This window comes from Chelonia mydas, chromosome 13 (assembly GCF_015237465.2).
Source record: "Chelonia mydas isolate rCheMyd1 chromosome 13, rCheMyd1.pri.v2, whole genome shotgun sequence".
NCBI classification, from domain to species: domain Eukaryota; kingdom Metazoa; phylum Chordata; order Testudines; family Cheloniidae; genus Chelonia; species Chelonia mydas.
The window spans coordinates 19,207,071-19,234,006 of record NC_051253.2 but is presented as its reverse complement, the minus strand read 5'-3'; the positions used below and the strand labels follow the sequence as shown (position 1 = coordinate 19,234,006).

Sequence of the window (26,936 nt, the reverse complement as noted above, 5' to 3'; positions counted from 1 at the left end):
GCGCTTTGACATGTACAGATGAACAGTGCTAAGAAAGAGCTAATATTATATTATATTATTATTATATAGGGTGCAGAAACATGCTCTACAACAGTCTGCACTTCTAAACATAGCTGTGAGGAAGAAGCCTTCAAAATTTGCTTCAAGTGGAACGATCTATGCAATACTCAGATTCAACAATGAAAGACACCCTGCCCAAAACACAGAATATTTACTTATCCTTCCCCCACAAGTGGGCTGGTTTAAGACAGATCCCTAACTACATATTGTTTAAGTTACTGGGCCTTACTTTGTCTTAAGTATTTTGCAGTTAAAAAGAGAAAGGATCTCCCAAATACCACAAATCCCCAGATTCAATCATAAAAGGCCATTCTTCTAAGACATATAGTGAAAGCAGTACAGGCAGCTCAAATGTCCACAGCACAGACCAAAGAACAGAGGGAGTTTATTTGATCTACAATGAATTCTTTGAGCTTTGCAGAGTTTAATGCATTCTTTTAAAACACTAAGCTCAGAGGCTACTGTCTGTTTTTCACTTTATTAAAAAACTACACTGTATGGTGCAAAGAAACATTTGATCAAATACACAGCAATGAGAATGGCCAAATTCCCACTCATGGCTCTGAGGGAAGCACTTCATCCACTCATTACTACTGAATTTCCAGCCCATGATTCTCCATGGATTCCTTGTAGTCAAGTGTACATCATTTCTGCCATGTGGGACATTTTCTTGGGAATATATAAGTAATATTCCATGTATCCGGAAAGATCTTCAATTGTCACATCGTCCACGAAGGCTCGAGCTTGCTCAGAACAAGATCGGGGAGAACCTGATGAAGCCATACCAGAGGGTGATTTGTTCTGCAGAGACTGGGAATGGACTTCTAGCACTGCCTTTTCACATTCTGACAGGACATTCCGCAAGCCAGAAAAAGAGTACACTTCCACGTCTTGCCACTGTTTGCACTGGCATTCCTTGTCCACGCAAGGACACTGCTTGCTATCGCTAAGCACAGATAATGACTGGAAATCTGAAGACTGTCTAGAATCCAGGCTGGTTTCAAAGGACGACGAAACAGCAGCAGAATTCTCTCTTGAATTCTCCAAAGGCTGTTCAGTTGTGGAAGCTCCCAAAGGTTCATTTCTGGCTCTTCTACAATCATTGGCATCAAAGCAGGAATCACACTTGTCCCCTGTACACGGTTCTTCTGCAACACAAATGTCTGAGCTGATATTACTCTTTGCAGTGTCTGGCTGGCTTTTGTGTTTCAACTGGCTGCGGGCAGAAGATGCTTTCATACTGCAGTAGGTAAACTTGGGAGGATGCAGGACAGGAGACTTGGAACGCCTACGACGCTGGGTTCTTGATGACCCCCTGGAGGGCTTCCTCACACACCTGTTAGTGAACAAAAGATGAACAATTAGGTTACTCACTACTCAATTCTGGAGCCTAATGCTTTCCAAAACAGGACCTCACTTAAAGCAAGACAGTGTCAAGTATCAGATCTGAACAATGATTATCTATACAGCTATAGAAAATCCCAGCACTCCACTGGTATCTGAAACCCTCAGCAGACCAAGTCACAGAAAAAAATTGACAAGAGATATTCTGAATGCACATTCACAATAGCTATAAATACCAGTGTTGGTGATTAAACTCGTGTCTTTAAATAAAAGGGGACGGGGAGAGAGAACTGACCTTTCCTCCACCCTAGATTATGCTGGAAGCAGAAGAAAGTGGGAGAGTAGCATCTAGAGAGGATTATAAGAAGGATTGTGAGGGAGTGAGACCCCAAAGGAAGGATGCTTTCCTGCTGTAGGATGGTTTTTGTAATTGAATACACCAAACTGAGGAAGTTTTGAAGTTGCTGTTGAGGGAAGTAGCAACAGACTCAGGAGGAAGGAACTGATGCTGAGTTTTATTTCATTTATACTAAATTACAAAATGATCATCCAGGACACCTAAGGATCTGGGTGGAAGAAAGGAGAGGAAAGGACTGAGATGACAATTGTCACAGATACTGATACTCAGGAGGATGTAATTGATATCATGACAGAAGAGGAGCTGATATGGAACATTGTTATAAATACTGTAGGAGCAGGAATGTATTGATGTGTAACCTAGTTATTGAGAGAGTATACACTTTTACTGGGATAGTGGAATGTTTATTGCACACCATAATGCTTGGATTCAATAGGGGCTGTAGGAAGAACAAACAGGGAGGCAAAACAATGGCTTCCCAGATAAGAACATCTAGGTACATACTTGAAAGACAATGGTGTTAGGATCAGGGATCCTGTCTCCTCTGTTTCCATCAAGTTTCAAACCTCCCAGATCAAAGGGCTACAAACAGGAAGTATTTTGATTCCTGCGAAGAAGGGAAGGAGTGTCTCTGGTCAGCAGCTGTTTAAGGAAACAGGCTGGCATGGACAAGCTCTGTGGAGGAGTATGAAGGAACTGGTCCTTCCCAGATCTAAGAGGTGGTAAGCCTTAAGGGGCAGAGCTAGATATACGTACAGTCTGTTCTATTGTTTTTAAGATTGTCTTCTATTAAACAGTCTGTCCTACTGTTTTCTATTAAACGCTTTTGTGCTAAATAACTAATACTTTGCTTTAACGAGGCTGTTTGGTCACTGCTTACTTCTGTCATTGCCCCAGAGGGAACAGAATTCCAGGGTCTGGAAATAAATCAGATCTGCTGAGGTAATCAGTTAGTACCAGGGGACTGATACCCAAAGCCTGGTCTGAGAATGGAAGAATCACACAGTTCCATTCAGAGCCAGGTAGCAGCTAGTGGCCTGAGAGCTGAAGGAAGATATACTCAAAAACATCAGGGGTGATCAGAGATGAAGTCAGCCCAGTAACTGTGACGCATATGGATACTAGTATCTCTTGAAGGGAGACAAACAAGGCTTTGTTAAAAGGCTATTAAAAAGAATCAAGATGAACTCTTAAGTTAAGGTTTCTATAAACACAAAAGGGGAAAAATAATGTGGCTCAGCTGCTTAATTAAACAAGCAATCCCTGTTTGAAATGATGTTATGCATGTTTTCATCATCTCTAATTAACAAGGAATAAATATACAGTTCAGTTAACAATGCGTTTTACCCATGCCAAGTCTCTTTGGCACAGACAGGCTGAGGTTTGGTTCCGTCCATAGCTGTTCTTATCGGTGCTCTCAGACTTGTTCCCTCATCCACAGACAGAGATGCGGTAGATCTGAGTGAGAGGAAAAATGCTACATTAAGATAGTTCTGCAACATATGTTTCAAAGTGTCTCCACATTGATGTTGTGCCCTACCCCTCTCAGAAGGCTACTTTAATGGTAATAGAATGTAAATCCATGTTAAATTTCTGTTGTCACAGATTCATTGCTAACCAGAGACTTATGGTTTCACTGAAAACAGGATGACAGGATGTCTACAGCAGCAGATCAAGGAGCCAGTGGGAAGGAAGGGAGATGTGGGAACAGAAGTGAAGAGGCTACCTATCCATTATTCCTCTCAGACAGAAATGAAATGCAAGGCAATTCCTGTATAGGACTCTAGGCCCTGTTTTTCAGAATTGCAAGCATACAACTGCATTATCAGAAATGCCTTGTTTGCCTAACTCTCTCAACTGCAGTAAATGCAAATAGCCAGTCAGAAATCTAATGAGCCATCTATACATACAACCCCTGTGATTAAACGTGTTTCCACCCCATAGGTAACTACATTGCAGTGGTCACTGAAATGACTCCTTTATGTCCCTTACTTACCTGAGGGGAAATTGGAGGCTTAGGTAATGCCTCTAAAGCTTTGAACAATGGAAGTACAAAGTGTTTTTCATTTTATTAAAACTTGACAAACTGAGCTACTTTTCTACAAGCTCACTTACCCTGCTGCATCTACTCTTAGCTTTTTGAAAGCTGTCTGCAGACTCTCTTCCTCTCTGTCTTTATCTTCTGAGTCCATTGATGAGCTGTCAGAGTAACACTGATTGTGCCATGGAAGTGTGCACTGAAAAATATACAAATTGTGATTTGATATTGGGAACTGAAGACTTACTGGTCTCCGAATAAAACTCCACACAACTGAAATGAGCCACCATGTTGTGTTTCATTCCTCTAGTGTCAGTCCCATTGCCTTCAGATTGGAACCATTCCATTAATATTATTTGTTCACCAGGAACTGAGTACTCAGCGTTGTTCACAGTGCAGAGGAAGACAACCTCTGCCCTGAGGAATTACAATCTAAGTCTTGCCACGTCCCTACACACTGTTTTAACACAAGATGTACTTTGGCAGTTGGTATTAGTTTACAGAACAGTAATACTGGCATTTCAGTTTCACTTAGGCACTTGTCACTGACAGAAAGGACACTGACCTCAATCAGCCCTACTGAGTAGTTTCTGGTCAGCACACTGAACCAACACACACTGAGGAACTTTTGTGTCAATAAGGTAAAGAGAACTGTACTGAGAAAGAGTAAGAAAAGTGAAGCCTATGAAAAGTATATATATTATCTGCTTGAAATCATATAGAGAAGAGTTAATTTTAGCCGATAGGGCTACACCACAGACAGGAGTGTAGAATTTAGAGATTAAACAGTTAATTGAGTTGTACTGCTTTTGTAACCTGTTACTTTAGATAGGCCACACCTAGCCTAGACAAGGAGATACAAATAATAGGTAGGGTCCTACCAAATTTACCCTTCACTTAGGTCAATTTCACAGCCACAGGGTCTTAAAATCGGTCAATTTCATGATTTCAGATGTTTACATCTGAAATTTCAGGGTTGTAACCCTGGGGATCCTGATCCAAAAGGGGGGGGGGGCAATCCTGCTGTAGAGGAGTTACAGGATTGCCATTCTCACTTCTGTGCTGTGGAGTTTCCTGCAGCTGGAGGAGGCTCCCAGAGGTGGTGGTGGGTCTGATCTCCCCAGTGCTGCTGGGAGCTCCCCAACCGGGTGCTTCTAGTCAAGGCTACTGATGAATTAATGCATGGGCCCCAGACAATTTGAAAAATGGGTGCCCCAGCCCTGGCAGGAGCCACAGGGCGGAAGCCTGGAGCCCCAGCAGGTGATGCAGCCCTAAGCCCGGGCAGGAGCTGGCGGGGAGGGCAGCAGCCTTGAGCCCGGGCACCCTGAGCCCAAGCTGGAGCCACTAGGTGCGTGGGGGTGGGGGAGAGGGCAACAGCCCCGAGCCCGGGCAGGAGCCAGCAGGTGGGGAGGCTGAAGCCTGGAGCTCAGGCAGGAGCTGGGAGGGCAAAAGCTCCAAGTCCCAGCTGGAGCCGCAGGGGTGGCAGACCCCATCCCAGGTCCCTGAGCCCAGGGAGCAGCCATGGGGGGTGGGGGGGGGAGAGGAAGGGGAGCAGAGGCAGCCCTGACAGGAGCTGCAGGGGCTGGAACTGCAGGGGGTGGAAGCCCGATTCCCAGCTGGAGCCTGGGTGCCCCCAGCCCCGGCAGGAGCCACCGGGCGGGACAGCACCCCTGAGCTTGAGCACCTAGAGCCTGGGCAGGAGCGATGGAGAGGGGGACAGCCCTAAGCTGGAGTGGAGCTGTCCGGGGGTGGCAGCCCCCAGCCCAGGTCACTGAGCCCAGGCAAGAGCCACAGGGGGTCAAAGCCTCAAGCCCTGGCTGGAGCCCGGGCAGCCCCAGCAGGAGCTGCGGGGGTGGGGGTGGGGGTGGGGTGGTGGTGCAGCAGCCCGGAGCAGCCCTCAGCTCAGCTACCTCAAGCCTGGGCAGGAGTCGCAGGGGGCGGCAGCCCCCAGCCTGGGTGCCCTGAGCACTGGCAGGAGCCGTGGGGGGGCGGCAGCCCTCAGTCCGGGCACCCCGAGCCCCGGAAAGAGCCGCAGGGGGTGGAAGCCTGGAGTCCAGCTCTGGGGCTGCTGCAGTGCAGAAGTGAGGGTGGTACTCACTTCTGCACTGCCTGTGGAGGTGGGTCTGACCTTCCTCTGATAACAGCCATGCAGGGGAAGGACAAGCCTTGTCCCGCCCCAGCCCGGCTTATTTTGGGGAAATCAGATTTCATGGGGAAGGGCTTATTTCACGGTCCGTGACATGTTTTTCACGGCTGTGAAACTGGTTGGGCCTTAATAACAGGAACTGAAGTGTTGGGCATAAATAGCATAATTATATAGGACAGAATGTAGAATATTTACCATTAAACAGTTAGTAGTGCTGTATATTGCTCTTGCAATTTGATCCTGACTTGAAGGCAGTTTTCCTCCCTGCCACACCTAGCTTGGACTAGAAGCAGAAGACAATAAAGCCCACATTGGAAGAAAGTCCTCTGTGCACATGTATCCAATTGGTCCTGGGCTATAAAGATTACACAGAACAAATGAAAGCATTTTCCTGTCTGAATCTTAAAGAAGTGGCTGAGCATAGTACTCACTATTGAGAAACTGGCTGATCATAATGCTTGCTATTAAGAATTCATTGCTATCTGTTGTTCCAGGTAGATTTTCTCTTCTGTATACTTCCCCACTGCTACTGAAGAACTCTCCCATAGGTCTGAGAGCTAATATCAAGGGATCACTTCCTTCCACTACAGCAGAAGGACCAGCAGCTTGATCTGGGTCCTCAGACATCAGCAGTGCTCTCCAATAGTCTATTCTTTCATGCACTATGTCAGTGGTTCCCAAACTTTTTACTCAGGTGACCCAGCAACTACCTTTGGTCTTTTTTTTTTCTGCAACCAACTCAGGGGTCATATGGGGGGGGCGCAAAATGAGAGGCCTCCGCACCCCGCTGGTGGGCACCAACCACCCACACCAGCACCCTCTGCCTTGGCACCACAACTCGAATCTTGGCCTAGTGTGGAGGGGAGGCCTGGAGACAGGAGGTTGGAGAGCAAGCCCACCCTGCACTCACATACTGGTAGCTGCTCCAGTCCCATGGGCATGGCCCAGTTACCCACTCTGGGTGCATGGGATTCCAGTGCCACTCAGGTTTGGCCCAGCCACCTGAGTGGCAATGTGACCCCATACATCAGGTCACAACGCCTGGAGCAAGGACCTGGGCCTAGCCCTAGGGGACAGCTTTGGGGTGAGTGCATGGTGGGTTCACTTTCCAACCTCTGCACCAGGTTCACAACCCATTTAGAACTTTGTTGGGACCCACCATCTGGGAAACGCTGCTCTATGTGCATCATAGGCTGCAAAGTGAAACTTACAAATTACTTGAGTACATTTCCCTCTCTAATCCATAGTGTACATACAGAACTGGCTTAACGTGGCAACAAGACATGCAGGAAAAAGGAGAGACAACAAATCAGGGTGGAAGTAGAAAGAAAAAATCAGTCACTCAGACAGGACAAAAATGCCTTAGTTGTACTCTCTGCTTATGAATTCCTGTTTTGGAGCAAGGTGCTACCACTCTCTGCCCTGATTCAACAGCATTCCAAAGGCTATTTAAGTGGGTAAGTATAAAGGTGTGCAATGTACCTTCAGATCTGGGGGTCTATTTTAATTTAATAAGCAATTGTAAATGTATTACATTTAACAGATGCAATAAAACCTTGCATGCCATATAATGCTAACGACCATGTTTTTTGGGCAGCTGTGCTGTCCTTCAGCATGCCATCCCCAATGTATTCAAGGGGAGCGCTCTCAGCATGTGCACCTGTTGTGTTGCTGGGTTTCCATTGTATCTATCTAGGTTTTTTACAGTTTAATCACCATAGTATCTGAGCACCATGGTATCATGACGTAGACATCTGCAAAGTAGAAAGGTGTGATAAAAATATTCATAGCCAAAAAGAAAATAACATAATGTGAAGTGTGATTCTTCTCTAAACGATAACTCTATAAAATGCCATTTTCTTACCCTATAGATCTGTGTGTATTCAGTCACAGGTTGTTTTCTATCAAAACCACATTTTTATTTCTGTTTACTTCAGTTAGTTCTGCACAGCTCTGGGAGGGAAATGAGATTCTATTCTGGGAGCTTCTGCATCAACAAATTGTTAACCACATTCCCATTGCTTGCTTAATTTCTGTCCTCAGGGCATGTAAAAACCATGGAAGACAACTCAAGGTAATGATGCTACACTGATGCCTGCGAAGGCATAATTTAATCACCATAACCTGCAATCTGATTTGACTCAGTCTTGGATGAGTTTCTGGCACTGGCACGTAGGAAACATCCACCCCAACACTCAGTTTACAAGCACAAAAGGCCACACTTGACTTGGAGTCATTGAGACACAAACATCGAACCCCACAATGACTCTTCCACACAGCCTTCTCTGAAAAGTGTGATTTTATTTCCCACCCACCTACACATACAAGTTTTGTTTCAAATTTGACTCAGGCCTTGCTACACACAAAAGCGGTACCGCTTTAACAAAGCCAGTATAGGTGAAGTAGTACAATCCTCCCTGCGGACACAGTTATATCTGTACAAACGTGCTTATAGTGGTATAGCTTAGTCACATATATGAAAGGGAATAACCTGTACCGGTATCAGCTACCATTATACTGGTATAGCTTTGTCTACACTAGGGCTTGTACCCACATAACTATTTTCACGAAAAGCCAGAGCCCTGGCCCAGGGTTATGCTGCAAAACCCCTGTGTGTAGCTCAGGCCTCACTTGCACAGACCCTTCGCTCCTGGCCCGGTGCGGCATGAAGAGCAGCAGCTCCCCGCTCCCCTTGTTCTCTGCATTTGTCTCTCCTTGCGCTGGAGAGGAATGAGCCGCACAGGCCTCAGACGGACCTGGCTCGGGAGGGGGCGCGGGTGGGCACAGAGCGCGCTGCTGCTGCCAGGCTCACTGCGCAAACCGAAGGGCAGAGCCGCTCTCCGCGGCAGCGGGCGGTCGCCGTGTAGCCGTGTGCCCACAGCGCCGAGCACACGGGGGCCCGGGCACTGGCTCGGCCAATCCAGGCAGGCCAGAGGAGCTGTGGACGCTCCCTGCCGCCCGCAGCCGAGGGGGCACCGTTCCCCGATCCCTCACGCGTGCGATGCTTGCCGGCTGGGAGACCCTGAGCGGCGGCGGCGCTCAGGCGGGCTCCCCTCACAGCCAGCGCCGCCCCATGCTCCGGACGAGCCCCCGCTGCGTCACCTCCCGGGCTTCTGGGGTTGCCCGCCCCAGACCCCCGCGCGCGGCCCCGATCCTTCTTCCACGAGAAGGGGCACGGAGACCGGGGAGGGGGAGGGGGGAGTGAGACAGGCCCTCCCCGCCCGGCTGCGTCACTCACCAGAGGGCCTCCGACTCGCTCTCCGAAAGGGGATAAAAACAACAGGAACTGACGACAGCGCACGCGAGGAGCAGGATTGCCGAGACGCGCGCGCAGCCCTGCAGAACGATCGTGCGGAGGCTGCTCATGCGCCCTTTGCGTTTCTGCCCCCAGCGCTCCCGAAAGGCGCATGCGTGCAACCAGCCAGCCACCGTCCCCTTTCTGGCGCTAAGGGTTTTCCCATCCGGGTTACTCCACGGCTCCCGCCCCGGAAGAAGCCGCTGGGTCTCGGGGCGGCGGCGGGCTCCTTCCCCGCGGGGTTGAGCGCGGTAAGTGCGTTGGGCGGAACCCCCCCTCCCCCGCTTTGTCTGGCCCGTCCTCCCCCCTGGGTGCCCCCTTCTCGGCGGCTGCTCTGCCCCTTCCCCCGGGCCAGCGCCCGCTGCGACTCCCGGCCAGCGCGCTGTGTCCGTGCGGCAGGACAGCCCAGTCCCCGGCCAGCCGGGAGCCGCCCTCGCACGGTTCCTCCCCGCCCTGACTGAGCGGGGACCCCGGCTGGCCCCAGCTCTCGGCTTCCTCCGGGTGACCGCGGCTCTTGGTGCTGAGTCACCCCGGCCTGGCAGCCCGGTCCCCGCTGCGGGGGGCGACGCATCGCTCCGGGCTGGGAGCCCAGGGCGAGGCCGGAGCTGGGGGGGTGGCTGGGAACTCAATCACCGAGCTCCCGTCGGGTGCTGCCGGCCAAGGGCGGGGAACGAGTCCGGTTTCAAAAGCGCTAAATTAAAAATTCCCGCTGGACTCTCTTGGCAGCTCCTGGCTCTATAGGTATCGCTGATGTTCCTAAGTGCCTGAGCCTCCTTCAGGCCGGGCTAGACTCTGGACCTCCGGGGACGGACGAACTGATGTCTCGTTTCCGTTTTATTCACTTACAAGCGCCTTACCTTTCCGCCTCCAGTGTCGCCTCGAGGCTTCCCAGAGACTGGTCTCCACAGGAAATAGAACAGTGGTTTTCAACCTCTGGTGCGCGGACCCTGGGGGCCACAGACTATGCCGAAGCTTCCCAAAGAGGTCCCCGCAGCTCCATTTGAAATTTTGTAGGGATCCGCAAATGAAAAAGGGTCAGAAACCACTGAAATAGAATGAATGTGTTTGCACAGTGATGTTCATACAGCCCAGCCTTTTGCCCGGTGGGGAGTTCCCTGTGATTGCTATTTGCAAAAGAAGTAGGTTCTTAAAAATATTTAACAGTCTCTTTCTGAAGGCAATAGAAATGGATTGAGATTATATAGTATGAAGACAGGTAAAATAAGAACATAATTTTGGCCGACATTAACTAGTTTTAAATCTCCAAAACTTTCTTCTCATGATTACAGTCTTCAGAAGCTACCCAGATTATTGAAGATCACTCAGAAGGATTTAAATTCATCCTACCAGTTTATCATAAAATGCATAAATTTTACAATCAGTTTAGTTTTGCCAGTGAATAAAAGTAACAGGACCACATATCATGTAAAAATTCCATCCAAACTAAAACTGTCACTGTATTAAACATCTTTTACTAAGATTTTTAAAACATTTTTGCTCCATTCCCTTGCTACAGCCAACTGCTGCTATGCTTTTCCGGCTGCTGTGATAGGAAGTGTTCTGGCATAAAGCTTCAAGTTTAACTTGGTATCAGTCTAATATTGGCAAAAAAGTATAAGCTGTTTTTAAGGATAACTTTTCTTTGGGGCAGAGAAGAATAATTTTATTGAGGCTAGTCCCCACACTGGATTTATGATAGAAATTTTCACCCAAACATCAACGTAAAGTGGTACCAATACCCAATTAAGAGTGTACCCTAAGCTAGGCTGTTTTGTTAATCTTTGCTCATTTGTCTGCTCAGATGAACATCACAGTGACCAGTATTGTATTCAACCACTTCCCCTTGTGTTTATTTGCTGCTTCAGTTCATAGTATGTGCGTCAAACACATTATGACACATCCATCTTTCTGGATGTGTCATAATGGCACCCAACTAGCGGCTAAGGAATACATCTGAGTGAAGTCATTGCAGAGCAAGTAGCAGACATACCAGCTGGGAGATCTGAGGGGGGCCAGGTAGAAATGAGATTCTCAGGTAGAGAATTTACCCTTCATATTTACTTGTTTCATTTTGTCTTTTGAGAATCTTTGTGACTATTTAGCTGCAGCTCTTTCATCTAAATTTATTCTCTCTTCCAGCATATCAAAGAATTAGAATTAATTTAGCAAATGTATTATTCAAATACCAATATAAGTAGTATTGTACTGGTAGCTTGATTTAATAGCCCTTATTAATTAGCCTTCATTATGGTAGTTTATATCTGTTGCTCTTAGGCATCTATCTCTCTAGTGACTTGAGAACTCAACTCTGTAGTCAGTAATATTCCATTTATATCTGTCATATCAAAAGAGCAGCTTCATAAGGAGTTGAGAGACAGTGTCTGTGTATGAGGACTTGCCTGCGGGAGTATATGGAGTTCTTACAAATTAAAAGAATCATTTTAACCATAGTGGTCTAGTACTCCTTTACCAATCAAGACAACTTCAGTTTAAACACTGGGTGTTAAAAACTTGTTCTAGTACTTTAATCAGTCTAGAACAATTACTAATTTGATTTTGGGCAACTGATTACCAGTAAAATATTGACAAATTGGGAGGAGCTGGAGAAAAGCAACAGAGATTGTTAAAATAATTGAGAGACTGTAAGGATTGCTGTCCAGCTAGGCCAACTGACTGCTAGTTCCTCGAGCAGTAAGTGACACAAGTCTAGAAATAGTTTTTGGGCCTTAAACATCCAAGAGGAGATAATTCGTATGAAATGCTTAATATAACAAAGGTCAAAAAACTGAAATTAAGAGAGGATAAATTTGGGCTGAAAACCTGTTAGAACTTTTTGAGGCTGGGATCTAGGCCTGGTCTACGCTTAAAAATTAGATCAACCTGTCTGTGTTGCACAGGGCTGTGAAAAGTTTTGTGCCCTGGGCACTGTAGTTAGGTTGACCTAACCACCAGTGTAGATGCAGCTTGGTCAATGGAAAAATTATATCGTCAACCTAGCTACTGTCTCTGAGGGATTATTTACTACATAAATGGAAAACTGCCTTTCATTGGGTGTAGGAAAAATCTGTGTTATAGTGCTACACTGGCACAGCTGTAGCCCCATAGCTTTGTTGCTGTAATGTAGACATACCCCTGGTTTGTGGAGTAGTCTTCAAAGGAAATAGTGGAAACCATATCACTTTACTTTTATAAAACAGGACAAAGCCCCAAAGACTGTACTGTAGGGCAGAGGTTCTCAAGCTGTACCAACAGTGACCTACAGGAAGTTGATTGGTGTTGTGGTGCTAGCCCTCCTTGTTTGCTCTACCGCTTCTGGAGTGGAGTTTTGGTTACAGTGGAACTAAGTATAGGAATCTATAGAAAACTCCTGCATTGAAGAGATCTATCCCATCCCTTGCCCCCACTTGGCTCAGAATTGACACCAAATTATTTTACTGTAAAGGTTTTTATTTGCCTAAGCTGTTACACATGATGATGACTCTATCATTCTTGCGTATCTTTCTGCTCCTCTTTCTGAATCCTCTCACAGAAGTGTCTTAATACGGTGACCAGGGCTATGTGTATGCTACAGTTTGCTGCTCAGAATTTATTTCTTGAGTTATGATGATAATGGGAAATTATAGTAAAGTTTTGAACACAGTGCTGGTTGTCTCCATTTAATTTTCAAACAACTCACTTTCTGCTTTCAACACCATAGGGTAACTGTCAGCACCCACAGTGCCAAGGATGAAAACAGAAGCTAAGGATGGAGAAGAGGAAAGTCTTCAGACAGCTTTCAAAAAGCTAAGAGTTGATGCAGCAGGGTAAGCAAGCATATAATGATGTATTGAGGAACTATATGACCAGTGAATTGCTAGGGAACCACTCTACAAATCTGAAGCGATTGAGGTAGATACCAAAGGATTAGGTAGTGGAAGTCTTAACCGTAGCACAACAAATTGAAGTCTTTTTAAAAAAAAAAAAAAAAAAGTTTGTAATCAGAGGGCTGTTTAGCTATGGGGATTAGTAAGTGGGATACAGATCAATTCCCATCTAAATTGCTGGTTCAAGTCCAACCTGGGCTAACAGTGACCAAAAATGGTTACTATTTGATAGCTGTCATTTGGCTGCCCATATTAAATGAATTTGGGCTGAGCCCTGGTTATCAGAGGACATGTACATATTATTAGAACGCTGCTAATGTAACTAGTATTTATTGGCAATACCAGCAGCAAGGCCAACCACTGAATTGAACCAGGGAGATGGATTCCCTTCTTACCCCTTCGAGTTAGGTGGTCTTGCCACATCAGTATTGAAGATACTGGTGAGGTCATGTAGGAATCCAGTATTGCCACCTTTGGACTCTAGTCTCCAGGAATGACAATTTCTTTAACAAAAACACTGAAAGGGAGGATGTTGTGTATATCTTCTCCTTACTTGAGACACATGATTTGCAGTACTTGACTTACTGCTCCACGATACTAGAGCACAAAGAATCTGTCCATCTCACTTTTAATACTCAGAATGGCAACCCTTTCCTACTTAATAAAAAAACACTCAATACAATTATCAAGTCTCAACTCTCAAACCTGGCCTACATTGGAATTTCAGCCACTGGTGTAGCTGCACCAGTGCAAACTCCTAATGTAGGTACAGTTTATACCAGAGCAGCATGATTTGCAGTGATGCAGCATTCCTTGGTTTGAAAACCCAGGGAAGAATTTTCTGTAGTATCTGGCTGGTGAATCTTGCCCATATGCTCAGGTTTTAGCTGATCGCCATATTTGGGGCAGATTGGAAGAGGCCCTGGAGGTTTTTCACCTTCCTCTGTAGTATGGGGCACGGGTCACTTGCTGGAGGATTCTCTGCTCCTTGAAGTCTTTAAACCATGATTTGAGGACTTCAATAGCTCAGACATAGGTGAGAGGTTTTTCGCAGGAGTGGTGGGTGAAATTCTGTGGCCTGCGTTGTGCAGGAGGTCAGACTAGATCATAATGGTCCCTTCTGACCTAAATATCTATGAAACAATGTAAACTGGGCTCATGTAAATAACTCCTGTATAAGCTATTTGCACCAAAGCAACTGAACAGGTGGTTACAATCCAAGTATAGACAAGGCCTCAGTTTCAAGCTGATTAGGGTGCCACTGGAAGCCTTGCAGAGCCCCAGTATATTCAGGGTCTTTCAATACAATTGACCAGGTTCACTGGAAATCTGTGACACCCCCCTTCCGTGCACATACCCCTATCTCCAATATGCTTCAACTCTTTTCCAGTAAAGAGAGCTCAAAGAACTGATATGATCTCTTCCCACCTTCAGTCTCCAGTCGATTGGTCTGTGTTTACAGCAGAAAGAGGAGCTTCTTTCTGAATATTAATATCTTGGTCTTTTCTGCATGTCAACTGTCCTGAGCCCAGGACAGGGAATAAGGACTGAATTTCATTTAACCGGAAACCTCCACCTCCAGTCTGAACCAATTTAGTGCAAGTGTTGCAAAATAATTCCCTGTTTGGCTGAAATCCAAAGTGTCAACCTGAAAGGATACTCTGAACTATTACAACTCCCTGAAAATGGGGGTTTGGGATGGATTTGTGATGTCCTACTTTGACAGTTAAGGAGCATCATAAATAAATGAACACCCTGCACATATCAAACATATTTAATCCAATGATCTCTGATTTGATTTTTAACTATTTGGTTCTATCGCATTTAAAATCTGAAGTTGGGTGCTGGCTTTGTTAATTAGATTCAATGATTCCTAATATCAAAAATCAAACGTTGCAACTGACTAAAGAGTTTGAAAATAATCCTATGAGAAATGTCACACATCTAAATATTCTTATCTTGCATTCCAGTCCTGACCGTGACACTCGCTGTATTCCCCATCTGATTCACTTCAGCTCTCCGTACCCAAGTTTTTCTGTCTGTACAAATGTCGGTATTACCCTCATTTCAAAGCACTTAGGAGTGAAGTATTATAACAATAGTTTACAAACATCATGTCCACACAGAGTTTTCTTTGCAGGTGCAATACAGTAAAACATAGCTAGTATTCTTATTTCCCATGTTTGGGAGAGGACCAAAATACGTAAGGATATTACAGTAAGGCCACTTTGGTAAACTTAAAATATCAACGTCCTTGTATAAATACTGCTGCTTGCAGCTGGTTGCTGTATAATACTTGGACTTTCTACCGAAGTGCCTTATGAGTAAAGATGAATGATCCATGGATTGGATATATGGAAACTGGAGGACACAGTAGTGATGAATGACACGGGAATGGGAAGGGTGACTCACTGCTGTGACTAAGTGGAGGTTACTACATCATAAATTCCTACTAGTCTCAAATGTCATGGCAGCAGCTCAGAGCTGCCTTACATCTGTCAAGTGAGCTAAATAGTTTAGGTTGCCAATATGTAATCTTCGTCTTAAAGCAGTTTTAGTTCAGGTCCTACTGGTCTTTACGTTAAATGAACCATTTTTTCTTCTTCTAATGCCTTACTGCCCCTCCACTGACTACTTGGGTGTGCCCTGGTCCTTCAGCTTCACTGTGATTCCCTGCTCCCTTTTAAAATGCAGTTCAAAACCCCTCTCTTCACTGCCTTCAGCTATTGCACTGTCATTTGTTTTCCCCACTGCTATACTCTTTCCTGACCTCATGCTTCACCTTCCCCTCCTTGTCTGTTACTGCCCATTTTCTCTTCCAGGTTTCTGTCATGAGAGTTGTATGATCAACTCAGTATGAAACTGTATAAACAGTCTTTTGAGTTAGTGGGAGAGGAGGGAGTGTGCTTTCCTGACCTGTCTTGTCAGGACTTTCCAGAAGGTCGATAGACATGGGTGTAAACTTTCAGAATTTCAAGCCTAATTTTCACTTGCCCTTTGAGTAACTGCATACACAATTGTAGTTGTGTACAGACAGTGGGCAGCTTTAAAAATGTGGACTTGGGGGCCCAGTAAATCTTCAAATTCTATTTAAGCCAAGGCTCTGAAAATGTAATGTACTGTAACCTTTCAGCTCTGTTGGCCAAACCTACAATAGGGAGAAGAGTTTCTTGTAGCAAACATTCTTCGTGTACACCGGGACTAGTGTGTTCCAGTTAAACAGTCTATTTATATCCAAGGAATGTTTATATTTAGGAAAGACTGGCTTTAAGACTTGGGTGGTGTTGGGTTTTTTTTTTTTTTTTTTTTTTGTGGCTCTAAAAATTGAGGCATTTTCTGGAGTCTGTTTCTCTGGGAAAAATTCCATTTAAGGTGTTGTGTATAGCTTAGAGTTGCAGTGTGAAGGTCTAATTTAAAAGCTAGTGTTTAAACAGCTGCCATTCTAATTATTTGTTAAAAATTGTATCCGTATAATGCTCCTGAGCATTTAATCAAAATTCAGAGAAACTCCATGGACATCCTTTCCTCACTCCCCCACCCCAATTTTCACCTAAGTGTAATTGACACCAGCAGTTTTTGTCCTTTCAGCTACAGAATCTTCTTTCTACCCTGTTACTCAGGTTGATTTTTTTTCTAACTGTTAAGATTTAGTTCAGTTATATTCATCATTCTTCCCACACCATCAAGTTCATAAGGCAGAAGTCAAACAGCCCGTCATCCCTATCCTGGACTTGTTTAGCCAGATTTTTTATATTCAGATGTAATCATGCTTCTTCAGCCAGTATCGTGCTATGGAACATGCCTCTGTGTCTCTTGCCCTTAGAAATGCTATTTTAGGACATTCTTGAAATTGACATACCTGAGACATCTTCTGTCTGTATTACTTGTAGGTGGTTGTGCCTATTCTGGGACGTGTTCTTTACTTGCTCTCAGTCCATTTTAGTTTGAATATTCTATGCAGGCACTTTCATTGAAAGCTGTTCAAATGTGCATTGGTCCTATTTTTCCAGGACCCTGCTCCATATAATGACTAAAGATTTATTGCTTCTAAATATCTTGTTTGGTGTTTTTGCTAATCATATTGGACTTCCATACTTAAATTTTTTGAAGTACACTTGGCTTTCCTATTCTGGACTCTACATCAAGTTCTGTTGGATATGTTTTTTCAGCAGTTGGCTCTGCTTTTGTAGAGTATCAAGTGGAAGTCATCCAGCAAGAAAGGGTAATGGAGTATTTTACTTAATATTTTCACATACACCTCTACCCCGATATAAAGCGATCCAATATAACACGAATTCAGATATAACTCGGTAAAGCAAAAATGGTTTTCTGTCTCATCTACAACATTGGTTCTCAAACTGGGGGGTCATGACCCTGTGGGGGTTGCGAGCCCCGACCACTGCACTGGGCTGTGACCCCGACCGCGATGCATAGCTGCGAGCCTCGACCCCTGTGTGGAGCTGCGCGGCTGCAAGTCCCGACCCCGGGCTTGATGTGAAGGACGACATCAGATGCGTCTTTTCTAAAACAACACCAAGAATAAAACTTCTTATGTCAAATACTGTATTAACGGAAATGCTCGAGGCCAAAGCAAGTTCGATTTAACACGGTAAGATTTTTTGGCTCCTAAGGACCACATTCTATCGGGGTAGAGGTGTATTCCAAATCATACAGAGTCTTCAAATTTTACTTTGGGGAGATTTTTCCCTGCGCTTAAAGAAACTCACATTCTTGCATTAGGGGCCTAAGTATTTTAGTAATATGCAAGTAATGGTGCTGAAGAATACTTGAGTTAGTAAAAGCTCACAGATTGATGTAAGCTTTCTCATGTCTCCTACTAGTATAGTAGTGTTGTACGCCATTTGAGAGCTGCTGCATTTCACCTTGGTAGTTGATTGTGGATCAACCAATCTGTAAAGTGCTTTGAGATTCTCCATACTAAACCTCTCTGTAGAAAACTCATCCATTTTTACATTTAGTGGATTCAGAAAACGTGGGTTTTAAGCATTCATTCATTGGTCATGGGAGGTATGCTTTGGTTAAATCTAACTTTACTTCCTTCTGGTCTTCAGCAATGAGCAGCAACATAGTCTTCAGACAGAAACTCGATTCTATAAGCCTCTGTCCGTTCCACTGCTAGTAATTTGCTTTTAAAACAGTTTTCAAACCTGCCTGAACATAGTTGTAATGCTGTTTGCCCACACTTAACCCATTTTATAACTGTGTGATATCTGAGCATTATAGAATGTAGCTATAGAAAGACTTACTGGCTCATATACATCATTTCCTATTGCATATTTGTTGGTATTTTCTTGCCCCGTTAATGCATAATTGCAGGTATCGTTTTGGCTAACAGCTTGCAACAAGGTATGATTTGGTAAATAAGGCTGACTGGAACTGTTATAATCTTATTTCATATTTATTAATTTTAGTGCCAAAAGGTGTGTTAAGAACATTACAGGACAAATGAAAAACCATGATCCATGCCCGGCAAAGCTTAGACTTCAAAATTAAACATAATGTGATATAACAGATGAGCGTAACAAATAGTAGGGTGAGGAAGGACACAGGTTACTACAATAACATCATATGCTTGCTTAATTTATGTATGTTACATATTGGTGGTTCACTATGAAAATTCACTGTGAATTTTTAACACTTCAGTTATAAACTAGCACACTGTGTGTCTTTCCTGGTTTGGTGCTTCAATGAAGCTTTTAGGAGACTGTTTGTTTGCAAACAGTTTGCTTAAGGCATTTCTGATCGATTAATGTGTTTTTTGGGAAAGAAAATTCATAGCCTCTCCACAGTATTTTGACATATATATCTTTCGCATTCTCTTCAGTTAATGGCAGTGTATTTATGTTCCTCTTTCAGGTCCACTGCTTCTCTTCCTGTGGGTGAGGGTACAATTCCAAGAGCACTGGTTAGAACAGCTACAGATGAAACCAAACCTAAGAATGTGTGCACATCTAAAGAAGCCTGGCATGGGTAAGCAGAGGGCAGGCTGGGACTGACTGACCTGGTTTTTTAAATGTAAATGAACTGGAATTATTTTAACTCTAATTACCCAATTCTGTTACTGGTTTTGGATTCTAAACAGACTTATTTACAAAAATTTTACATTTTTTAGTTTCCCTTTTAAAACAAACATGCCTGTCATCCCTTCCCCCTCATTCCCATGCCATTTGTGTTCTGTTTCTAAATTTACAAAGTGAAACACCTCTGAGCTGTGGGTGAAGTTCTGAATGCTACAGCCGCACCAGCATTAGGAACAGGAGCAGAGTAAACATATCCAGCAAGCTGCTGTACTTGAAAATGAGTCATTTTAAGTCATGAATCCTTTCTTGCAGGATCATTTGGCATCATACAGTAGAGTAGTAGGTGCCTCTAAGGCACCTCTATCTCTGAATCTTTTGCCTTTTGTTTCCTGAATGCTTAGTGCTTATGCAGCACTTTACATTTTCAAATGACTGTTGAAACAGTCTTGAATCGCTACTATTTTCATGTTTCAGAGTAACAGTCGTGTTAGTCTGTATTCGCAAAAAGAAAAGGAGTACTTGTGGCACCTTAGAGACTAACCAATTTATTTGAGCATAGTAGTATTGTACGCCATTTGAGAGCTGCTGCATTTCACCTTGGTGGTTGATCCACAATCAACTACCATCTGTAAAGTGCTTTGAGATTCTCCATACTAAAAACCTCTGTAGAAAACTCATCCATTTTTACATTTAGTGGATTATACAGCTGTAGCTCACGAAAGCTTATGCTCAAATAAATTGGTTAGTCTCTAAGGTGCCACAAGTACTCCTTTTCTTTTTACTATTTTCATGTGGCCCCTGTGTTCTTTCATCCCATGTGCTAAGTACCCTGCCTCGCCTCTTTCAGATTTCTTCTTAAAACCACCTTCATTCATTCTCTTACATTGATCTCTCAGGTGCTAACTCCACACCTTTGTTTACCAGAACTGGTATCATGTCTATCTGAGTTAGTTCATACAATCTTGTACACCTGTTCTGTAAAGCTCAGTGGATGCTACTGCACTCATTAAAATGTAATATAAATATAGTAGAACCTCAGAGTTATGAACTGACCGGTCAACCACACACCTCATTTGGAACCAGAAGTACACAATCAGGTAGCAACAGAGACCAAAAAAAAGCAAATACAGTACAGTAGTGTATTAAACATAAACTACTAAAAAAAAAGGAAAGTTTTTAAGAGTTGACAAGGTAAGGAAACTGTTTTTCATTTAAATTAAGATGGTTAATAGCAGCATTTTTCTTCTGCATAGTAAAGTTTTAAAGACGTATTAAGTCAATGTTCAGTTGTAAACTTTTGAAAGAGCCACCATAACGTTTTGTTCAAAATTACAAACATTTCAGAGTTACGAACAACTTCCATTCCTGAGAATTTTGTAACTCTGAGCTTCTACTGTACAATGGAGGAGGTTGCTTTTTAAATACTTTTCCTACTGTGATTCACAGAAAGAAAATACTACTTGCATCTGGTTATAGAGTAAACACTCACTTGTGTATCTTCTGCTGCTAGGTCTATGAGGAAACCTTCAAGAGGGGCAGTGAGAACCCAGCGTCGGAGGCGTTCTAAGTCTCCAATCCTTCATCCTCCTAAGTTTATCCACTGCAGTTCAAAAATGCCTTCTGTGTGCAGCCATCTGGTACACAAGAGCCAGGTTGACACTCCAGACAACAGCACCGGGCTAGGGGTGCCAGTCCCAAAGGAATTCTGTGCAAATGAACGTTCCAGTCCTGTTCTAGATGGCGTTGGCCACAAGGGAGTTGTTGCTGAGCGTTCGGGGGCTTCTGTTGCAGAGCTAGTGCCAGAGAACAAACAGGAAAACTCTTCTGTTGCTGTTTCTCTGATGTCCAAAGCAAGTCTAAAGACAACAGATCTTTCTGACTTCCAGTCGGTGTCCAAACAAAACAAGAGTAAGCCATGTGCATGCATGGACAAGGCCTGTCAGTGTAAGCGGTGGCAAGACATGGAAGTGTACAAATTCTCTGGCTTGCAGAACACCATCCCATTGTCACCAGAAAGAACAGTTGCTGAGGACCACTCCCAGCCTTTGCCATCAAGAACTCCCTCAAGTTCTCCACGATCTTGCTCTGAGCAAGCAAGGGCCTATGTGGATGATGTGACTATTGAAGACCTTTCAGGATACATGGAATATTACTTATATATTCCCAAGAAAATGTCTCACATGGCAGAAATGATGTACACCTGACATCAATGGGCTTTAGAGAAAGGGTTTGATTGAAATCTGCCCTCAGTCATACTCTACATGAGAAGCAATCCACTCCCTGCTCACCGTGCTTGCAATAAAAACACTTCATTGCATTCAGCTAACTTTTGTTATTTAAACCAGACAAAACACCTTAATTTAGAAACGTGACAGCTCTAACCCTAGAATGGTGGTTGATTTGGTTAGAGAACAGTCTCTTCCCATATCTGCTTATGGAACTAATAACTTGGGAAATTCTACATTGATTAAAGATCTTATTTAAAAAAAAAAAATCCTGCAGTTCTGGGTTATTGCAGAGACCAGTCCATAGAAAGCGCTGTATGGGATCAGATGTCTTTATTTGGGAAGTCTGATGCTGTATCTTAGCTCATCTGAGGTCTCTTTTTGATGTTCAATTGCAACTCATAAACAGGCAGTTATGGATTCAGGGTTAGCTTTGGAAACTTGTCAAGTGGGGCTGTATAGCACCAAATTATGGGAACACTTTAAAAGTGGGGGTCATGCCCCATTTTTTTCCTTTATCTTTACATCCATTGCTCTAATTATTTCCAGATGCCTGAATTTGCTTTTCTGTGGGGGGTGGGAGGTGCAATCAATGTTGCTTGTTTATGATTAAAGAGCAGCTTTGTTTCTAGTAGGATAAACTTTTTCTTCAGACTCTGACCTTTTCTTCCCTTTTCCTTTCTTCACAGCTCTCCTATTCTCCAAGTTAGTATACTATCAGATTCTAGTATTAACCTTGCAAGAGGTATTATCACATTAGACTCCCTAATCAGAGAAATAATTCAGGTAATCAGATCTTCTACCTTTGTCTGCTGCAGCAGAAATAGATGGCTTTGTATCTTGAATGTAATTGTTCCTCATTAATAGCCAAAGGAAAAACAGTTGATGAGGTGAGTTGACTCCTTTGCAGTTTGTTTTTTATAAAAATACATCAAAAGACCAAACAGCATTTGCCAACTTCTTCAGTGTGCTTTTGTCTGCACATCCTTCCCCCACTGTAATCCTGATTGTAGTTAGACAAAAATACCCAAATTTGTCCTCCCTGCAATTGCTCATTTCTGAGGGCTTGTCTACACTGGTATGCTAAATAGGCGCTGCTGTGATTGATGCAGCAGTGTACATTTAGCAGATCTGGTAAAGACACAATAAATCAATGGCAGAGCACTCTCCTGTCTACTTCAGTACTCCACTTTCCAAGAGGCGGAAGGTAAGTTGGCGGGAGAGCATCTCCCACCGACATAGTGTGGTGTAGACACCACGTTAGGTCAATGTAAGCTGTGTCATTTGGGAGTGATTTTTTTTTTTTACACACCCCTGAGCAACGTAACTTACTTCGACTTAAGTGGCAGTGTAGACCAGCCGTTTGAGACGTAGTTTTGACATAGATGAAGCCTGCAGGTCTATTATGTCTCAATTAACGCTTGGTCAATTGCCAAGCTGGGACATCTTGGGCCTTCCTGCTGCATCCATGTGTTCTCCTTTTCCCTCCCTTCTGGCAATCCATTTACTAAAACATAAAAATATTGGTAGTGTGATCCTTGTCTTGTCGTGAGGCAGAGTGCTGATGGATACATGTACGGTTCTCCACTGCCTGTAGTGCATATCTCCCTGCACAGAAGAGCAGCTGCAGCTCAAATCTGCATGTGATCACATCAAAGCAGCACCAAGAGCTGTCTCCTGTTCTAGGTTTAGCAGTGGAGAGGTACAAGGGAGTATACTGCCAGGTACTGAAACTACCCCTTGGGGGAAGGGGTATGAACCAGTGTTATGTGCTGATGCTTTTACAGTTTTGTGCCTTGTGTGAGAGACAAGAATAATTTAGGAGAAACACTTCCGTGCTAAATTCCATTGGCACCTCTGGTTATTAAGAATGTCATCTCTGCTCCATTATCTGCAGCTTGATATGACTTAATGGCACAGGATGTCATTGTCTGTCAGTGTTATAATCTATCCTAGTGAAGTGGCCTCACAATTAAGACCGAATTGATGACCCCAAACTACCTAGCATTTCTTAATGTCAGAAGTCCTAAATAGGCAGGCTGTGCTGGGTCCATTTTCCCCTTCAATTTCCTTCCATTCAGATAACTTAATAAGATTAGTCACATGTATCTGAATGTGAAGTAGCTGCATTTCCTTGTGTGTGGTTGTCTGCTGCAGGAATAGAACTAGAATTGTAAACTCTGAAATTTCATTTTATCCCCCAATTGCTCACTCTTTTGGATTTTTTCCTAATATATAATATGCCAGTACCAACTCATTGCATTGCTCACTTCTAATTCATACACTAGATGTTACATCTGGGGAATGGGAGTAATACCTTTCATAGGGAGGAGGGCCCAGTTACCATTCCACTATTTTGTTTTCCCATGGGAGTCCCATAGACTTAGGGGTAAGGATTTATATTTTGATTGCCCTGTTTTGCAATACATGAAGTGCAGTGTGGTGGAGTTGGTACAGTCAATTACTTTGTCCTGAATTTTACGAAGAGTGAATCCTGGAGTACAAGTCAATATCTAGTAGGGACCCTAAAGGAAAACTGTACAATACTTGGGTATGTACTGTTGATGGTTAGGGAAGGAGAAGCATCCAAACAAGTTGGTAATCCATGTCTGACCGCTAGATGTCACCTTTACTCCATGTCCCTGACAATATAGATCCACTGGCTGACTGATACTTACCTTAAACTTTCTAAGTAGTGCATCAGTTCAGTCATTTAGGAGTCCTATAGCCAAGTGGTGCTTAAAATATACATTTGAACATAATTTTCATTACAGATTTGTTGTGGAACAGTGCTGCAGTTTGTAATAACTTTCGTGGTCTTGAACTTGGCCTGTTTTTAAGACATTAACATCATTGGTGGTGGTAAACTAGATCAGAGTTTATTATTCCTGTCTTCTAGAACAGCATGAGATGTACTTGAAGACACTTCAGTGTTAATATCCCTTCAATTTTATCTCAAGTCTTGCAATATTTTGTTTTAAAGTCCCAGCACCTTGAGTAAAGTGACTACATGAAATTCTCAGTTCTCATTTAAAAAAGAAAAATAAAAATCTACCCCTCAGAGCAGAGTGAGTTGAGAATGTGACCTGTCTGTACCCTAAGGGCTCAAACCAGAAGATAGTGAAAGATCCCAACACTTAACTATTTTAGAATCTTCTTTTTAAGCCAATCTTATAACTTGAGGTCTAACTCATGATGTTTGAATGCTTGGGGTTGACAGTTCTGCACCTGGCATTTCTGAGCCTCAGATATGATGCTTAGATACTATGGTGATAAGTGCAATATAAGAAACTATGTAGAATAGAATTTTGTCACTAGTTCCCTTTTTGTTTGAATGACCTCTCTGAGAACCTGAGTGGCTGGGTAAGGGAAGAACAAGGTTAGCCTAAGTGACTGTTGGGCTTAATTTTGTCGTGTGTGCATGCCCAATGGGTAGGTGTATTTGCATGTGGAGCTGCATTTAGGCACCATGTAGCATGTACTTTTGCAGTTCTAAAAACTGAAGTCCCTAATGATAGCATCAGTTGTAAAGCCCTGTACAACCATGCAACGGGTTGTCTTAATTTTACAGATGAGACAAGATTTTGCAGCATGCCTGGACCCATACAACAAATCAGTGGCAGAGCTGGACTTGGAACGCCAGAGTTCCTATCTCAATACGTTACCTCTTATTAGGGGTGCATAATGTGCCAGCAGTAACACAGGTTAGCTCCATAGCTGCCATTGTTTCCTTTGGGATAAGCACCTGCTCCTAGTAATATGGTGGTCACTAAATAGCACATCGTACTTTTATAGCCTTGCTAAGCGTCTAAGAGTATGGGACAGGTTGAAGGAGGGAAAGATTTGGATCAGTGGGCCATGCTGGGGTAACGTTCCCCCTCTCTTTCCTGTGTACTCACCAGTCTTGTATTTGAAGATGGGAGTTATGTGCCAGTACCACAGCATCTGTATGTGGCTCTGTAGTTTAGTTCTATCTTTTCCAAGCACAATGCAAATAAGCAGTGCTCACACCACCTACTAGGCAGAGCCACTGCTTGTAAATCTTTTGGAGTAGCAAACATGTTGACTGACTATAAAAATAAATAAATAAAAGCAGACCCTAAGGTGAAATACCTCCAGAGATTTTTTTTTTTTTTAAAGTAGGTCCTGTGGCCCATCTGAAGTAGACAGGGAACATTGAAGCAGCCAGCAACCTCTCTTTGGAGATGAATGCATCTTCTGTGCAAACTTGGTCTCAGCTGACCTGGGAAGTGGATTTCAGCGGATGCTTCACATGCATTTACAGTTGCATTGAGGGCTTGTCTATATTTGAAAACATGTAGTGGCTAGCTAAAGCGATTTAAAATTGATCTAAAAATATGCAAACCCTCCCAGTCTAGATCCACATCAATTGCTTTAAACTTTGCTTAAATCTGTTTAGTTTATTTCTGTAAATTACACATGTAAGCAAAACTGGTTTAAACACATCTACACTAGTGGCTTGAATAAACTAGATTGATTCAATGCAGACCAGGCTTAAGATAAGCCTGGCTCATACTACACATCACAGCGTGAAAATGGGAAAGTGCAGTGCTCAGTTACACCTGTACTATTGGTGACAAGACCCTGGATTTTCAGCAGGGCAACTGATTCCTCTTGGCAGGAGTGATGGAGATGAGCATGATTTCAAATAATGTTTGTAACTCAAAACCTTTCTTGAGGTTTCACTTTAATGTGTATATTCTTGTCTTCCTCTTGCCCCCCTGTCCTTGATACTGCCTGTGAGTGAATAAATGGGCTTTAATTTAAAATTTTAGTGCTTCATGCAGCATACTTCATCTCATTCCCAAAAGTTTTTGTCACCTAAACACTAAACTGCCTGGTCAATGTGGCCTCTGCCGCATTCATGTAACGGTCAGAAATTTTGGTGAAAGGAATGGTGTTACTAGGGAACAAAGATTTTGCGGATGGGTGAAATTGTCAGGTAACAGAGACCTGAGCCACGTCCCTGCGGATGGTAAAGGTCCTATTGTGTCCAGCTTAGCAGGAGAGGCAGCCAGAAGTCGAGTAAGGCTGCCTTCTATCCTAAGGCTTGTGGGACTGGTCTTAGAGAGCAAGACCGAGACTCACTGTGCTGGGAAAGACGTAGTGGAGGGAAGTGGATACTTAGAAAGCTGTTATCCTTTCGCTCCAGTGAGCGGGGAAGGCGTGGGAGCAGTTTGCAGATGCATGTTGGGGGGCGGGACAGCGTTGCCTTAGAAACTTTAGCTTTATATGAGCTTTTTGCCCTGGCTGGGTCGTTTCTGCTCCTCATAAGGCTGGAAGCAGGACAGCAGCAGCTGGGTACTCAGAACTGACTTTTGGGGGGACATCTTGGCCCTTTGCCATTCACCCTTTGCTCCCCCACCTCTGGTCCTAGCCATTGTTGTGGAATGACTGTGTTCTGAGAGCAAACCCCCAGTCATCCGTCCACTTCCTGCCTCTGGTTCCCCCCCACTCTCCCCTCCACTCCCCCCCCCATCAGGAAACATGCCCCAGCCACTGAGCAGATCTCTGTGCAATGGAGGAAAAATGCCAAAGTAACTGA

General features: G+C 43.9%; 1 protein-coding gene and 1 non-coding gene across 6 annotated transcripts; one reads left to right on the top strand and one right to left on the bottom strand.

Annotated features, from left to right (window-relative positions):
• Positions 1-524: 524 nt before the first annotated feature.
• On the bottom strand, positions 525-9,356 carry LOC102946578. Of its 4 annotated transcripts, XR_003565844.3 has the most exons (5): positions 9,185-9,226; positions 6,142-6,229; positions 3,878-3,999; positions 3,110-3,220; positions 525-1,396 (listed from the first exon to the last, which is right to left on the bottom strand). It is a non-coding gene; the product is annotated as an oxidative stress-responsive serine-rich protein 1 (transcript). The 4 variants fall into 4 exon arrangements; XR_006285315.1 differs by lacking the exon at positions 6,142-6,229 and having other exon boundaries at positions 9,185-9,356; XR_006285317.1 differs by lacking the exons at positions 6,142-6,229; positions 9,185-9,226 and adding an exon at positions 7,811-8,545.
• Positions 9,247-26,160, top strand: OSER1 (oxidative stress responsive serine rich 1). 2 transcript variants are annotated; one of them, XR_006285318.1, is made up of 5 exons: positions 9,247-9,492; positions 12,939-13,044; positions 18,982-19,095; positions 20,656-25,074; positions 25,511-26,160. XR_006285318.1 is itself a non-coding variant. In XM_027829525.3 (4 exons), the coding sequence occupies exons 2-4, from the start codon at positions 12,968-12,970 to the stop codon at positions 21,347-21,349; spliced, it is 885 nt and encodes a 294-aa protein (XP_027685326.2). In that variant the 5' UTR covers positions 9,247-9,492; positions 12,939-12,967; the 3' UTR covers positions 21,350-26,160. The 2 variants fall into 2 exon arrangements, 1 of the variants encoding a protein (XP_027685326.2); XM_027829525.3 differs by having other exon boundaries at positions 20,656-26,160.
• The last annotated feature ends 776 nt before the right edge of the window (positions 26,161-26,936 follow it).

What these genes read in the sequence shown, in the direction of transcription:
- OSER1 (XM_027829525.3), top strand. Translation starts at nt 12,968, where the DNA reads ATGAAAACAGAAGCTAAGGATGGAGAAGAGGAAAGTCTTCAGACAGCT. An exon ending in CTAAGAGTTGATGCAGCAGG is followed by an intron (nt 13,045 to 18,981) that starts GTAAGCAAGCAT and finishes TTCCTCTTTCAG; the next exon opens with GTCCACTGCTTCTCTTCCTG. An exon ending in TCTAAAGAAGCCTGGCATGG is followed by an intron (nt 19,096 to 20,655) that starts GTAAGCAGAGGG and finishes TTCTGCTGCTAG; the next exon opens with GTCTATGAGGAAACCTTCAA.